Consider the following 15,067-nt stretch of genomic DNA (forward strand, 5'->3'; position numbering starts at 1 on the left):
CAGAGAGAGGCAGAAAGAGAGAGAGGCGGAGAGAGAGAGAGACAGAGAGAGAGAGGCAGAGAGAGAGGCAGAGAGATAGAGACCCTATCTCGTCGTACTCCTACCTTCAGGTTGCCCTGGGCCATGTTCTGCAGGACCCAGATACGGTGCGACCAGGCGTTGTAGTTGCTAGGGTAGCGGCTGGCGGCGTCGGCGCATACCTTCATCTCGTCGTGTAGAACCCTGTGGAGCCGCTCACTAAGCCGCGTCCTCTCTGCTGAGTCACGCAGGTCACTGTCACCCTGCTCGTTCCTATCCGAGCTGGGGGGAGAACACTCCCGTAGCACCTGCTGTAGTACCCAGCGCCTGGAAACACAGGGGGAATGTTTAACTATATACACTGACTAAACACACACGCATCTCAAATACCCTCGGCTCCCAAAACAGCCGTAAACCCAGAACCAACCGAACCTATAGTAAGCATCTGGTTCAACAACAGAGCCAGGACAAAAGGCCTGGATAACATAAATTAAAAACAGCTACGTAAATGACCTATCAACTGCGATGACATTCTCAGAATGCATTGTGCAACCACAGCCTTCTCAGGCTGCTAAACACTTTTCTGGTCAGATGAGGGGTCATTTTGGGTCAGTTAGATCATGTAATGTACACACCATATATGGCCATATACAGTGCCTTCAGAAACTATTCACACCTTGACTTTTTACACATTTTGTTGTGCTACAACATGGTATTAAAATTGATTTAATTGTAATTTTCTTGTCAACGATCTACACAAAATACTCTTAACGTCAAAGTGGAATACGAATTCTAACATTTGTAAAAGATATATAGTACCAGTCCATTGTTTCGGGGACACCTACTCATTCAACATTGTTTCTTTATTTTTACTATTTTCTACATGGTAGAATAACAGTGAAGACGCCAAAACTATGAAATAACACATGGAATCATGTAGTAACCAAAAAAAAGTGCTAAACAAATCAAAATGTATTTTCAATTTGAGATTCGTCAAAGTAGCCACCCTTTGCCTTGATGACAGCTTTGCACACTCTTGGCATTCTCTCTACCAGCTTCACCTGGAATGCTTTTCCAACAGTCTTGAAGGAGTTACCACATATGCTGAGCACTTGTTGGATGCTTTTTCTTCACTTTGCGGTCCGACTCATCCCAAACCATCTCAATTGGGTTGAGGGTGGGCGATTGTGGAGGCCAGGTCATCTAATACAGCACTCCATCCCTCTCCTTCTTGGTCAAATAGCCCTTACACAGCCTGGAGGTGGGTATGGTCATTGTCCTGTTGAAAAACAAATGATAGTCCCACTAAGCGCAAACCAGATAGGATGGCGTTTCGCTGCAGAATGCTGTGGTAGCCTTGCTGGTTAAGTGTGCCTTGAATCCTAAATAAATCACTGACAGTGTCACCAGCAAAGCACCCCCACACCCAACTCATTCTCCATGCTTTACAATGGCAGGGATGCAAACCGGTGAGGGCCCAAAAAGGTGAAATTTTCTTTGCACTGAAATACACAAAACATCCCTGCTAAGTGGATTTTGTTTATTGTAAATCAGCTTTAAAATTCAAATTTCTAGTGACTTTTAGGCTGAATCCCTTCTTGAAATGCAGCTTAACTGTGTACTAATTAAACAACAAAGAATATGATCCACATGATCGGTCTCTGTGTGTAAAATAAAAAGTGGTTAATGTGAACTTAACTCACAGGTAAAGATTTTAAGGAAAACAATCCAATGTTATTTGTTGCCATACTTTACTGCACATGACACTCAAGTCCACAAAATAAACAATACATTCATATTTTATACTGGTTCATGTAGTCGAGTCAATATAATACCACATACATTTTTGTATGTCAATATAATACCACATCAATATTTCTCAAAGGATGGAGTTATTTCAAGATAATCAGGAACAGTCCCTCTGATGCTGTACTGCCCAACAGGACAGAACATTTCTGAGGGAAAGTTAAACGAAACTCAAATAGAACTCTTTCCTATACCCACATACATTTTCACAACACTTTCTTAAAGTGTTGTACAAACATAAAAACATAGCCCATCAAATGAAGGTAAATGGTGGCAGAAAACAGGCCTCGGATACTGCGTCCTAGGCCAGGAACAATTTGGGATTTATTTGACAAAGGGAGAGTACTGGAGGGAAGGAGAGGGCTTGCCCCTACTTCTTTTTCATAACCTGGACAAGTATTTCAAGCGGCGGCTTGCGCTGTTCTGCGGCAGGCTTGCGCCTTGCCCTCTTCTCCTCTTCAGCTGCCGCCGTCTTGCTCTCCTGAGCACTTCCAGATGGCTGACAGCCATACCCGAGATGTCATCTTCGGTCTTCCAGCAGACTCCGCTGCCACCGGGTCTTGTCTACTGTTCCTGCTGACCTGATGTTTCTGCAGAGCCTTCGGTCCACCTCTCCAAACCTTGCATCCTCCCGTTTAAACATCTCCACTGCGATCTTCTGCCTGGTCTGCAGGGTGTACTTCACAGTCTGTATTGCATTGAAAGTTGAGATGTTCATGTTGGTGCTTCGTGTATCAATGATGTCGTTCATCCAGCTAAATGAAGATTCAACCCTGGGACCATGAAAGACAGAGAGGGCACCTTTCACCACATTACCCAGGGCTGGATACAGTGTTTGGGCCAAGACGTGAGCCCACCACTCCACCATGTCATCTCCCTCCGTGAAGCTGGCCAGGCATGGATCAATGTTGTATCGCATGATCTCCTGGTGGAGATCACTGTCGGCAGGTGAGAGGTTGTGCTCATTGTGCTCAGCTTCTTCAACTGGATCGCTGCCTGCGAGTGGCCTCACAAAATCGGGTCCAGAGCAGACAGTGACCTCAGTGTGTGACTGCAAGGCTTTGGTGACCTGTTCCATGAAAGACTTCAGCAGCTGAAATATAGAACACCACAAAACTGTTTTGAAACAATGAGAAAAAAGATAAAGTATTAAATGTAATTAAATTGTCGGGTACTAACAGCATGATTAGGATTCCTGGTTCTGAATCCATCTGCTTCCCGCCCCACATACATCTCCCTGGCAAACAGCAGTATCTTCTCCATCACTCCCATAGTCTTGGGTGACACTTTAGTGATGTATTCAGCATTGAAAAGTTTCAAGCTGCTTGTCGTGGAGCTAATGTACCAACGTCTGGCTACCCTGTGAATGTAAAACAAACTGTTGTGAAATACAACATTATATATACAAGTGTAGCCAACAGTCGCAGATAGAAAATACCCACCTGGGAAACCATTACGTGTTCCATCACCCACGTAAATGCTGAGTTGTAGGTCAGGTGTAGTGCCCTCATGCCACACCTTCCTAGTCACTCTTCTTTCTGTCTTTTCCTTGCTGTGTCATGCCTGTGAAAACAGAATCAGTAAGTTAAGTGTCAATAAGGTACATTTTGCTCATCACTGGTAACCATGGCAGGGCTTGTAAACCATTACAGACTACATAGGGAAGCACAGCCGAGAGCTGCCCAGTGACACGAGCCTACCAGACGAGGAAAACTACTACTATGCTAGCTTCAAGGCAAATAACACTAAAACATGCATGAGAGCACCAGCTGTTCCGAACGACTGTGTGGTCACACTCTCCGTAGCAGATGTGAGTACGACCTTTAAACAGGTCAACATTCACAAGGCCGCAGGCTGACCAACTGGCAGCCTTCACTGACATTTTCAACCTCTCCCTGTCCGAGTCTGTAATAGCACCATGTTTCAAGCAGACCACCATAGTCCCTGTGCACAAGAACAAGGTAACCTGCCTAAATGACTATCGACCCGTAGCACTCACGTCTGTAGCCATGAAGTGCTTTGAAAGGCTGAACATGGCTCACATCAACACCATTATCCCAGAAACACTAGACCAACTCCAATTTGCATACCGACCTAACAGATGATGCAATCTCCATTGCACTCACCACTGCCCTTTCCCACCTGGAGAAAAGGAACCTATGTGAGAATGCTATTTATTGACTACAGCTCAGAGTTCAACACCATAGTGACCTCAAAGCTCATCAATAAGCTAAGGACCCTGGGACTAAACCTCCCTCTGGAACTGGATCCTGGACTTCCTGACGGGCTGCCACCAGGTAGGTAACAACACATCTGCCACGCTGATCCTCACCACAGGGGCCCCTCAGGGGTGCATGCTGAGTCCCCTCCTGTACTCCCTGTTCACTCATGACTGCACGGCCAGGCACAACTCCAACACCATCATTAAGTTTGCCGATGACACAACAGTGGTAGGCCTGATCACAAACAACGACGAGACATCCTATAAGGAGGTGGTCAGAGGCCTGGCCGTGTGGTGCAAGGACAACAACCTCTCCCTCAACGTGATCAAGACAAAGGAGATGATTGTGGACTACAGGAAAAGGAGGGCCGAGAACTCCTCCATTCTCATTGACTGGGCTGTAGTGGAGTAGGTTGAGAGCTTCAAGTTCCTTGGTGTCCACATCACCAACAAACTAACATGGTCCAAGCACACTAAGACAGTCGTGAAGAGGGCACAAAGCCTATTCCCCCTCGGGAGACTGAAAAGATTTGGCATGGGTCCTCAGATCCTCAAAAGGTTCTACAGCTGCCTGGTATGGCAACTGCTCGGCCTCCGACAGCAAGGCACCACAGAGGGTAGTGCGTATGGCCCAGTACGTCACTGGGGCCAAGCTTTCTGCCATCCAGGACCTCTATAACAGGCGGTGTCAGAAGGCCATAAAAATGGTCAAAGACTCCAGCCACCCTAGTCATAGACTGTTATCTCTGCTACCGCACGGTAAGCGGTACCGGAGCACCAAGTCTAGATCCAAGAGGCTTCCAAACAGCTTCTACACCCAAGCCATAAGACTCCTGAACATCAATCAAATGGCTACCCAGACTATTTGCATTGCCCAACCCCCCCCCCCCCCCCCCCTTTTACACCGCTGCTACTCTGTTATTATCTATGCATAGTCACTTTAATAACTCTACCTACATATACATATTACCTCAATTACCTCGACTAACCGGTGCCCCCGCATATTGACTCTGTACCAGTACCCCCTGTATTTAGTCTCATTATTGTTATTTTACTGCTGCTCTTTAATTACTTGTTCCTTTTATTTCTTATTCATATTTTTTAAACTGCATTGTTGGTTCGGGGCTTGTAAGTAAGCATTTCACTGTAAGGTCTACATCTATTGTATTCGGAGCATGTGACTACTAACATTTGAACATAGAACTAGTGATGATCTTCACCTTTTCTGTTGAGGTCCTCGTGCAAAGACTTGATCCACGTTTGTGCCTTCTCGCTCACGTGGTGTTCTTTATAAATGTGTTCCAGTGGGTCCTATTACAGCTCCTGGTTGCTCTTTGTTGCTCGGGAACCCGTAGTACAGCATTCTGTGTGTCGAAATGCTGACATCATATGCGGACAGCCACCGATGGGGCACAAACCTCTGAGGATTGGAGGCAGGGATGTTCAGGTACCGACATATATCCCTGAGGTACATCACTTGACAAAAAGAGAGAGACTATGAAATTATTTATTTCCATACGCTGCCCCTTTATTGTTCTTAAGGTAGGATTGCACATAAACACGATAGATTTGGAATAAATTCAGTGTGATGAATTCATGAATAAAGATTTAATTCATTGAGTGATAAGTAAATACCAAACTTTAAAATATAGTTGTTTTTACTTGATCTGGAGACCGCTGATGATCAGTGTGCTGTTCATTGAAGAGCTGCTCATGGTGGTGGTCTAGGGCTCTGCAAACTTCTTTGCTGCATTGTGGATGTGATGACAGGAGACTCCATCAATGTCGAGCAGGGTTAGAAGGATCCTTGTCTCGATGCCGGTCTTGCTACCTCTCATGACGCTACAAGAATCCATCATCATGCTCACCAGATTTTTCCATGTTATGTTATGGTTGAAGAAGTCGCAGAGCACGTTGTCCAAACTGACGGCATTCAGCTTTATGACCTCCAGGGACCCCAAGTGCTCCACCACCACCTTTCTCATGTCATCATGGTAGTAGCTTACCAGCATGGAGAGGACCTTCAAAAATCAAATCAAACAAAATCAGGGTTATTTTGTCAAATGCACAGTAAACAGATGTTGACTGGACAATTAAATGCTTTCTACTTGAGCTCTCCAACAATGTAAGATAAGAATAAAACAAGATACAAGTAGTGCAAATAGAGTGAATAGAATGCCAAATTGATAAGATAACAATAATTAAATATGAGAACAACCTTTTTGTTGCTGTTAGATGTGCTCTCATCCAAGTTCAAAGAAAAAGGAAACCTCCTCAGGTTTGAGAAGGTCCTTTCGGAGGAGGTCCGCCCTAAGCCATTGACCATCTTGTAGGATGCCGCTGTTCTCGAGAGCTTCATCCTCTCCAAAGCCACCTTGTCAATGGCAAGATTTTGCACTAGCTCAACAATTACTGGAGCAATAGCAAAGGGGAGGGAATGCTCTGCTAGGACACCAAGGACCATAGCCTATGCCCTCCTGGATGGAGATCAAAGGTGCCGTCTAAACAAAGGTTTCAAGACTCCCCTCTCCTGGGGGAGTTGGCCAGTTTTATGACTGTCATAAATACCTTCCAGGAACTCTCTCCCTGGCCATGCAGTATTGAGGGGTAATAACCCTTTTGTTACAAGCAGATTCTTCCCGACAAAACTACAACATCCAAAACTGGATAATGAAACAACATTCCTAACACAAAGAATGTGGGAAATGGTCAGGAGGGACTTAAAGAACAATCATGTCAGCATTTATTGTTTGGTGATATCATTAAAGACATTATAACGGAAACATTGTAACTAAGAGCTTCCATATATATGTCAGAGTTACATCTAAATGTTGTAAAACTTATATAATTAAATATGAAACTATTTGTGAGAAGATTAAATGTGATTTTAGCCTTCTAAATGAGATAATTGTTTTCATGTAAAGTTTTACCCAGTCAGTAACCATGCCCACATGAGCACAGCCATGCCAAAAGGATGGAACGCCTTTTTTCCAGAGTGCTTATAAAGGACTCCTAACGAAATTTACATTAGACCACAAAACGTGGAGCGGTGGCAGGGTTGCTACTGGCGTAAGCACATGGTGATCTTTGGTGGACAATCAGAGACTTACACAACCAGAGACTTTGCCAAATTTTTCATCACAGACAGATCGGGCGATTTCAACAGAGAAAGACGACAGACATGCAAGCATAAATATCAGGGATGCAAACTGGTGAGGGCCCAAAAAGGTGACACTTTTGTTTTGCACTGAAACATGCAAAGAATCCCTGCAGGGGGAAATGCAGGTTTCAACTAATTAAACAACATATGATCAAGAATAGAATATGATCTACATGATCAGTCTCTGTGTGCAAAATAAAGTGGTTAATGTGAACCTAACTCATAGCTAAAAAATGTAAAGAAAGCATCCAATGATATTCGTTGCCTAGACTGTTCCACGGATCGGGCAATTTCAACAGAAAAAGACAACAAAGACATACAAGCGTAATAATGTACATTGCATTTCCAAATCCGAATGAGCGGTTGTTAGGCTGCTAAATATCCATACTGACGATGAGCGTATTATTCAACTGTATGTACGATAGTTGAATTAATTTGTCTCACCTTCTCCCGCTCTTTCTTTCCCCACCCCTTTTCATATCGGTTTAGTACACTAGGGACTTTTCATTGCATTATGTTTGTAATCAACGTATAATCTATCCTCTGTGTTTATGTAATTATGTGTGATTATTGAGTTAATTATTTATTTACTAAGCCAATTTGTGTATCGCTGAGCCATAAAGTAGACTAGGGTTCGTGCAGATTTTACGGATTATGCGACATTCAGAATGAGACTGATATGAGGAAATTATTGACTGCTATGATAAAGATTGATATTTGAGTTAATTAGAAAAACGGTAACTCATTAAACAAACTTTTCCCGCGGAGCCCCAGGTTACTAATGAGTTAATTATTACATGATTAATTTAATCACGTAATAATTACACAGTTAATTATTCGATAAATAGCATGTCATCTCATTAATGATAGTCATGTCACAACACCTAGAAGACACAAATTAGGAAATTAACTAAAAGCAGGCACACTACATATCTTGTGTAAATTGCTCAAAAGTATTTATTTTACCTACACTAAGGTTGCCTAACGTGCTATGCTGACTTCTCAAATAGTGATGCTAATGACCTAACACACGTACCTCTGCATTTGCTATGCGGTCTACAGTGGGCACAGGAAGCTGAGCCTCTTGTTCCCTAATCTTCCCTGGCCCCTGGTGGAATGGTGCTGGTGGTGGGCAGTATCTGGGCTACACCTGGGCAGTATCTGGGCTACACTGCACATTATTACGTTGTACACAGTCTATCTGTGGACATCTGTTCTACAATGTGCCAGAAGAGCATTAGACCCTTTGTTGGCATAATTGATCTATTTCAGGCAAAGAGTACATCTGGCATACCCCTTTTTATCCACCTTATTGAAAAACTGTGTGGTGTTATTGAAAGTGTGTGGTGTTCCTTTCACCTCTATAGTGACATCCAGTTTAAACCAGGCCCAGCTCCAGCTACACTTAATCCCTGAATCCACTTGTTAAACAAACAATGCTTTATCTTCACCTAATTCTTTCATTCTGAAAACATAAAATCAAATTTTATTCGTCATATGAACATGGTTAGCAGACATTATTGCGAGCGTAGAGAAATGCTTGTGCTTCTAGTTCCAACAGTGCAGTAATATCTAACAAGTAATCTAACAATTCATAGATATAAATTAGGTCGTTAGCTAGCTATCGAGTTAATATTTCACTCAGATTTCCATCAGGGTCCAGTGAGCAACTAATAGATGGTATAGCTTGAGGAACGTTAAGAGTCGTATACCAGTTAATACTATAGCTAATGTTAGCTCATCTGATGTTGTAACTTACTTTAACTAGCTAGCTAAAGCTAGCTGTCTGACTTTGTTAGCCAGCAAATTTTCACACCATAAACTAAATTATTTGATCAGCTCATGAAGTACACCTTCTCACCTCTGTCGTATCCGTCGGCAGACTTCTAAACTACCTCTTCGTTCTCGTCAGGGGAGCGCTGCTGCTGGCAAACTGCTTTTCCACTTTTTCACTCTTTCCAAAGGGGGCGCTGATGCTGTAACTAGCAAGTTGGTAGTCTCTTCTCTCTTTAGTCGCGTGCTGCATTCTGTTGTTGTGTGAATGATTGGCTGAGCCTTGGATACAGCCAGTATTGCTCCAAACGCGCATCACCCCCCGCCCCCCCCTAAAACTTTTCTCATCTGATCTACATGAATCACGTAGGTCACCTATTTTGGATTCAAAATGTAGGTCACCTATTTTTGATTCACCTACTAAAGGAACAGGAATTAAATCATCAACATTTATTGATCACATCTTAACTAATGCTGCAGAGATTTGCTTGAAAGCAGTATCCAAATCCATAGGATGTAGTGATCACAATATAATAGCCATATCTAGGAAAACCAAAGATCCAAAGACTGTGCCTAATATAGTGTATAAGAGGTCACACAAAAAGTTTTGTAGTGATTCATATGTTGATGAAGTAAAGAATATTTGCTGATCTGTGGTGTGTAATAAGGAGCAACCAGATGCTGCACTGGACACATTTATGAAATCGCTAATTCCAGTTACTAATACTAGTACGCACCCATTAAGAAAATGATTGTAAAAACGGTTAAATCCTCTTGGATTGATGAGGAATTAAAAAATTGTATGGTTGAGAGGGATGAGGCAAAAGGTATGGCAAATAAGTCTGACAGCCCAACTGATTGGCAAACGTACTGCAAATTAAGAAATCATGTGACTAAGCTAAATAAAAATAAACTATACTATGAAACAAAGACAAATGATATAAAGAATGATAGTAAAAAGCGTAGGAGCATCTTAAATGACATTTTTGGGAAAAAGACAACTCCGCTCCATCTGAAACTAACTGCAGTTCTTTGTGTTGCAGTCATTTCAGTCGCTGAATCAGATGGCTCATTTATCACAAAACCCACTGATATTGCCAACTACTTTAATTACTTTTTCATTGGCAAGATAAGCAAACTTAGGGATGACATGCCAGCAACAAACGCTGACACTACACATCCAAGTATATCTGACCAAATTATGAAAGACAAGAATTGTACTATTGAATTCCTAAAAAGTCAGTGTGGAAGAGGTGAAAAAATGATTGTTGTCTATCAACAATGACAAGCCACGGGGTCTGATAATCTGGATTGAAAATTACTGAAGATAATAGCGGACGGTAATTGCCACTCCTATTTGCCACATCTTCAATTTAAGCCTACTAGAAAGTGTGTGCCCTCAGGCCTGGAGGGAAGCTAAAGTCATTATTCTCCCAAAGAATAGTAAAGCCACCTTTACTGGCTCAAATAGCCAACCAATCAGCCGGTTACCAACCCTTAGTAAACTTCTGGGGAAAAAATGTGTTTGACCAGATACAATGTTATTTCACACTAAACAAATTGACAACAGACTTTCAGCACGCATATAGGGAATCACACAAAACGAGCCCGGCACTTACACAAATGACTGATGATTGGCTGAGAGACATTGATGATACAATTATTGTGGGGGCTGTCTTGTTAGACTTCAGTGCAGCTTTTGACATTATCGATCATAGTCTGCTGCTGGAAAAACGTATGGGTTATGGCTTTACACCCCCTGCTATAATGTGGATAAAGAGTTACTTGTCTAACAGAACACAGAGGGTGTTATTTAATGGAAACCTCTCCAACATAATCCAGGTAGAAGCAGGAATTCTCCAGGGTAGCTGTTTAGGTCCCTTGCTTTTTAAATCTTTACTAACAACATGCCACTGGCTTTGAGTAAGGCCAGTGTATCTATGTATGTGGCTGACTCAACACTATACATGTCAGCTACTACAGCGACTGAAATGACTGCAACACAAAGAACTGCAGTTAGTTTCAGAATGGGTAGCAAGGAAGAAAGTTAGTCCAAAATATTTAAAAAACTAAAAGCATTATATTTGGGACAAATCATTCACTAAACCCTAAACCTTAACTACATCTCGTAATGAATAATGAGGAAATTGAGCAAGTTGAGGTGTATAAACTGCTTGGAGTAACCCTGGATTGTAAACTGTCATGATCAAAACATATTGATAAAACAGTAGCTAAAATGGGGAGAAGTCTGTCCATAATAAAGTGCTACTCTGCCTTCTTAACAACACTATCAACAAGGCAGGTCCTACAGGCCCTGGTTTTGTTGCACTTGGACTACTGTTCACAAAGAGGGACTTGGGGAAATTGCTGTTGGCTCAGAACAGGGCAGCACAACTAATGATATGCATGTCAATCTCTCATGGCTCAAAGTGGAAGAGAGATTGACTTCCTCATTACTTGTTTTCGTAAGAGGTGTTGACAAGCTGAAGGTACCAAGCTGTCTGTTTAAAATACTAGCACAAAGCTCGGACACCCATGCATACCGCACAAGACATGCCACCAGAGGTCTCTTCACAGTCCCCAAGTCCAAAACAGACTATGGGAAGCGCACAGTACTACATAGAGCCATGACTACATGGAACTCTATTCCACATCAAGTAACTGATGCAAGCAGTAGATTTAGATTAAAAAAGTGGGTAAAAATACACATTATGGAACAGCGGAGACTGTGAAGTAACACAAACATAGACACAGACACATGCATACACACACACACACGATAACATACACACTATACACACACGTACACATGGATTTTGCGTTGTAGATATGTGGTAGTGGAGTATGGGCCTGAGGGCACACATTTAGTGTGTTGTGAATTCTGTAATAAATGTATTGTAATGTTTTTAAAATTGTATAACTGCCTTAATTTTGCCAGAGCCAAGGCAGCAGCTAATGGGGATCCATAATGAATACAAAATACTCTGCGTCTCACAAAGACACAGCGGTTGGAAACAAAAACCTCAAATTTGGACTCAAGGACAGATTTCCAACGGTCTAATGTCCATTGCTTGTGTTTCTTGGCCCAAGCAAGTCTCTTCTTCTCATTGGTGTCCTTTAGTAGTGGTTTCGTTGCAGCAATTCGACCATGAAGGCCTGACTCACGCAGTTTCCTCTGAACAATTGATGTTACGATGTGTCTGTTACTGCATTTATTTGGGCTGCAATTTCGGGTTGGTAACTCTAATGAACTTATCCTCTGCAGCAGAGGTAAACTCTGGGTTTTCCTTTCCTGTGGCGGTCCTCAGAGCCAGTTTCATCATAGCATTTTTGCAGTACTACTTTAGTGCCTTTAGATGCATGTTTTGGAATATTTTTTATTCTGTACAGGCTTCCTTTTCTCTCTGTCATTTTTTATTTATTTTTTATTTCACCTTTATTTAACCAGGTAGGCTAGTTGAGAACAAGTTCTCATTTGCAACTGCGACCTGACCAAGATAAAGCATAGCAGTGTGAACAGACAACAACACAGAGTTACACATGGAAAAAACAATAAACAAGTCAATAACATGGTAGAAAAAAGAGAATCTATATACAATGTGTGCAAAAGGCATGAGGTAGGCAATAAATCGAATAATTACAATTTAGCAGATTAACACTGGAGTGACAAATCATCAGATGATCATGTGCAAGAAGAGATACTGGTGTGCAAAAGAGCAGAAAAGTAAATAAATAAAAGCAGTATGGGGGTGAGGTAGGTAAATTGGGTGGGTAGTTTACAGATGGACTATGTACAGCTGCAGCGATCGGTTAGCTGCTCGGATAGCAGATTTTTAAAGTTGTTGAGGGAGATAAAAGTCTCCAACTTCAGAGATTTTTGCAATTCGTTCCAGTCGCAGGCAGCAGAGAACTGGAAGGAAAGGCGTCCAAATTAGGTTTTGGCTTTAGGGATGATCAGTGAGATACACCTGCTGGAGCGCGTGCTACGGGTGGGTGTAGCCATCGTGACCAGTGAACTGAGATAAGGCGGCACTTTACCTAGCATAGCCTTGTAGATGACCTGGAGCCAGTGGGTCTGACGACGAACATGTAGCGAGGGCCAGCCGACTAGGGCATACAGGTCGCAGTGGTGGGTCGTATAAGGTGCTTTAGTAACAAAACGGATGGCACTGTGATAAACTGCATCCAGTTTGCTGAGTAGAGTATTGGAAGCTATTTTGTAGATGACATCGCCGAAGTCGAGGATCGGTAGGATAGTCAGTTTTACTAGGGTAAGTTTGGCGGCGTGAGTGAAGGAGGCTTTGTTGCGGAATAGAAAGCCGACTCTAGATTTGATTTTGGATTGGAGATGTTTGATATGAGTCTGGAAGGAGAGTTTGCAGTCTAGCCAGACACCTAGGTACTTATAGATGTCCACATATTCTAGGTCGGAACCGTCCAGGGTGGGGATGCTAGTCGGGCGTGCGGGTGCAGGCAGCGAACGGTTGAAAAGCATGCATTTGGTTTTACTAGCGTTTAAGAGCAGTTGGAGGCCACGGAAGGAGTGTTGTATGGCATTGAAGCTCGTTTGGAGGTTAGATAGCACAGTGTCCAGGGAAGGGCCGGAAGTATACAGAATGGTGTCGTCTGCGTAGAGGTGGATCAGGGAATCGCCCGCAGCAAGAGCAACATCATTGATGTATACAGAGAAAAGAGTCGGCCCAAGAATTGAACCCTGTGGTACCCCCATAGAGACTGCCAGAGGACCGGACAACATGCCCTCCGATTTGACACACTGAACTCTGTCTGCAAAGTAGTTGGTGAACCAGGCAAGGCAGTCATTAGAAAAACCGAGGCTATTGAGTCTGCCGATAAGAATATGGTGATTGACAGAGTCGAAAGCCTTGGCCAGGTCGATGAAGACGGCTGCACAGTAATGTCTTTTATCGATGGCGGTTATGATATCGTTTAGTACCTTGAGCGTGGCTGAGGTGCACCCGTGACCGGCTCGGAAACCGGATTGCACAGCGGAGAAGGTACGATGGGATTCGAGATGGTCAGTGATCTGTTTGTTGACTTGGCTTTCGAAGACCTTAGATAGGCAGGGCAGGATGGATATAGGTCTGTAACAGTTTGGGTCCAGGGTGTCTCCCCCTTTGAAGAGGGGGATGACCGCGGCAGCTTTCCAATCCTTGGGGATCTCAGATGATACGAAGGAGAGGTTGAACAGGCTGGTAATAGGGGGTGCGACAATGGCGGCGGACAGTTTCAGAAATAGGGGGTCCAGATTGTCAAGCCCAGCTGATTTGTATGGGTCCAGGTTTTCCAGCTCTTTCAGAACATCTGCTATCTGGATATGGGTAAAGGAGAAGCTGGGGAGGCTTGGGCGAGTAGCAGCGGGGGCGGGGCTGTTGGCCAAGGTTGGAGTCGCCAGGAGGAAGGCATGGCCAGCCATTGAGAAATGTTTGTTGAAGTTTTCGATTATCACGGACTTATCAGTGGTGACCGTGTTACCTAGCCTCAGTGCAGTGGGCAGCTGGGAGGAGGTGCTCTTGTTTTCCATGGACTTTACAGTATCCCAGAACTTTTTGGAGTTAGAGCTACAGGATGCAAATTTCTGCTTGAAAAAGCTGGCCTTTGCTTTCCTGACTGACTGCGTGTATTGGTTCCTGACTTCCCTGAACAGTTGCATATCGCGGGGGCTCTTCGATGCCATTGCAGTTCGCCACAGGATGTTTTTGTGCTGGTCGAGGGCAGTCAGGTCTGGAGTGAACCAAGGGCTATATCTGTTCTTGGTTCTGCATTTTTTGAACGGAGCATGCTTGTCTAATATGGTGAGGAAGTAACTTTTAAAGAATGACCAGGCATCCTCAACTGACGGGATGAGGTCAATATCCTTCCAGGGTACCCGGGCCAGGTCGATTAGAAAGGTCTGCTCACAGAAGTGTTTTAGGGAGCGTTTGACAGTGATGAGGGGTGGTCGTTTGACCGCGGACCCGTCGCGGATACAGGCAATGAGGCAGTGATCGCTGAGATCTTGATTGAAGACAGCAGAGGTGTATTTGGAGGGCAAGTTGGTCAGGATAATGTCTATTAGGGTGCCCATGTTT

The 15,067-nt window shown here is 43.5% G+C and overlaps 2 protein-coding genes across 3 annotated transcripts in view; both read right to left on the reverse strand.

Annotated features, from left to right (window-relative positions):
• The window catches only part of LOC129853915 (protein prenyltransferase alpha subunit repeat-containing protein 1-like), a 77,607-nt gene that overhangs the window by 29,098 nt on the left and 33,442 nt on the right, over positions 1-15,067 (reverse strand). For both annotated transcript variants that reach the window (XM_055920431.1, XM_055920430.1), the window contains exon 5: positions 105-345. In XM_055920431.1, coding sequence (XP_055776406.1) covers positions 105-345 — 241 coding nt within the window. The remainder of the gene's footprint in view (positions 1-104; positions 346-15,067) is intronic.
• LOC129853917 (uncharacterized) lies at positions 352-6,045 on the reverse strand. Its single transcript, XM_055920432.1, has 5 exons — positions 5,708-6,045; positions 5,266-5,521; positions 3,267-3,387; positions 3,004-3,184; positions 352-2,917 (listed from the first exon to the last, which is right to left on the reverse strand). Exons 4-5 carry the CDS (start codon positions 3,094-3,096, stop codon positions 2,345-2,347), a joined length of 666 nt encoding a protein of 221 aa, XP_055776407.1. The 5' UTR covers positions 3,097-3,184; positions 3,267-3,387; positions 5,266-5,521; positions 5,708-6,045; the 3' UTR covers positions 352-2,344.

This window comes from Salvelinus fontinalis, chromosome 4 (assembly GCF_029448725.1).
Source record: "Salvelinus fontinalis isolate EN_2023a chromosome 4, ASM2944872v1, whole genome shotgun sequence".
In the NCBI taxonomy this organism is placed as follows: domain Eukaryota; kingdom Metazoa; phylum Chordata; class Actinopteri; order Salmoniformes; family Salmonidae; genus Salvelinus; species Salvelinus fontinalis.

Excerpts from the sequence above, each read along its gene's own strand:
- LOC129853917 (XM_055920432.1), bottom strand. The coding sequence starts at position 3,096 with ATGGGAGTGATGGAGAAGATACTGCTGTTTGCCAGGGAGATGTATGTG. Across the intron at positions 2,918-3,003 it reads CCAGGAATCCTAATCATGCT|CTGCTGAAGTCTTTCATGGA; the intron begins GTTAGTACCCGA and ends TCTATATTTCAG.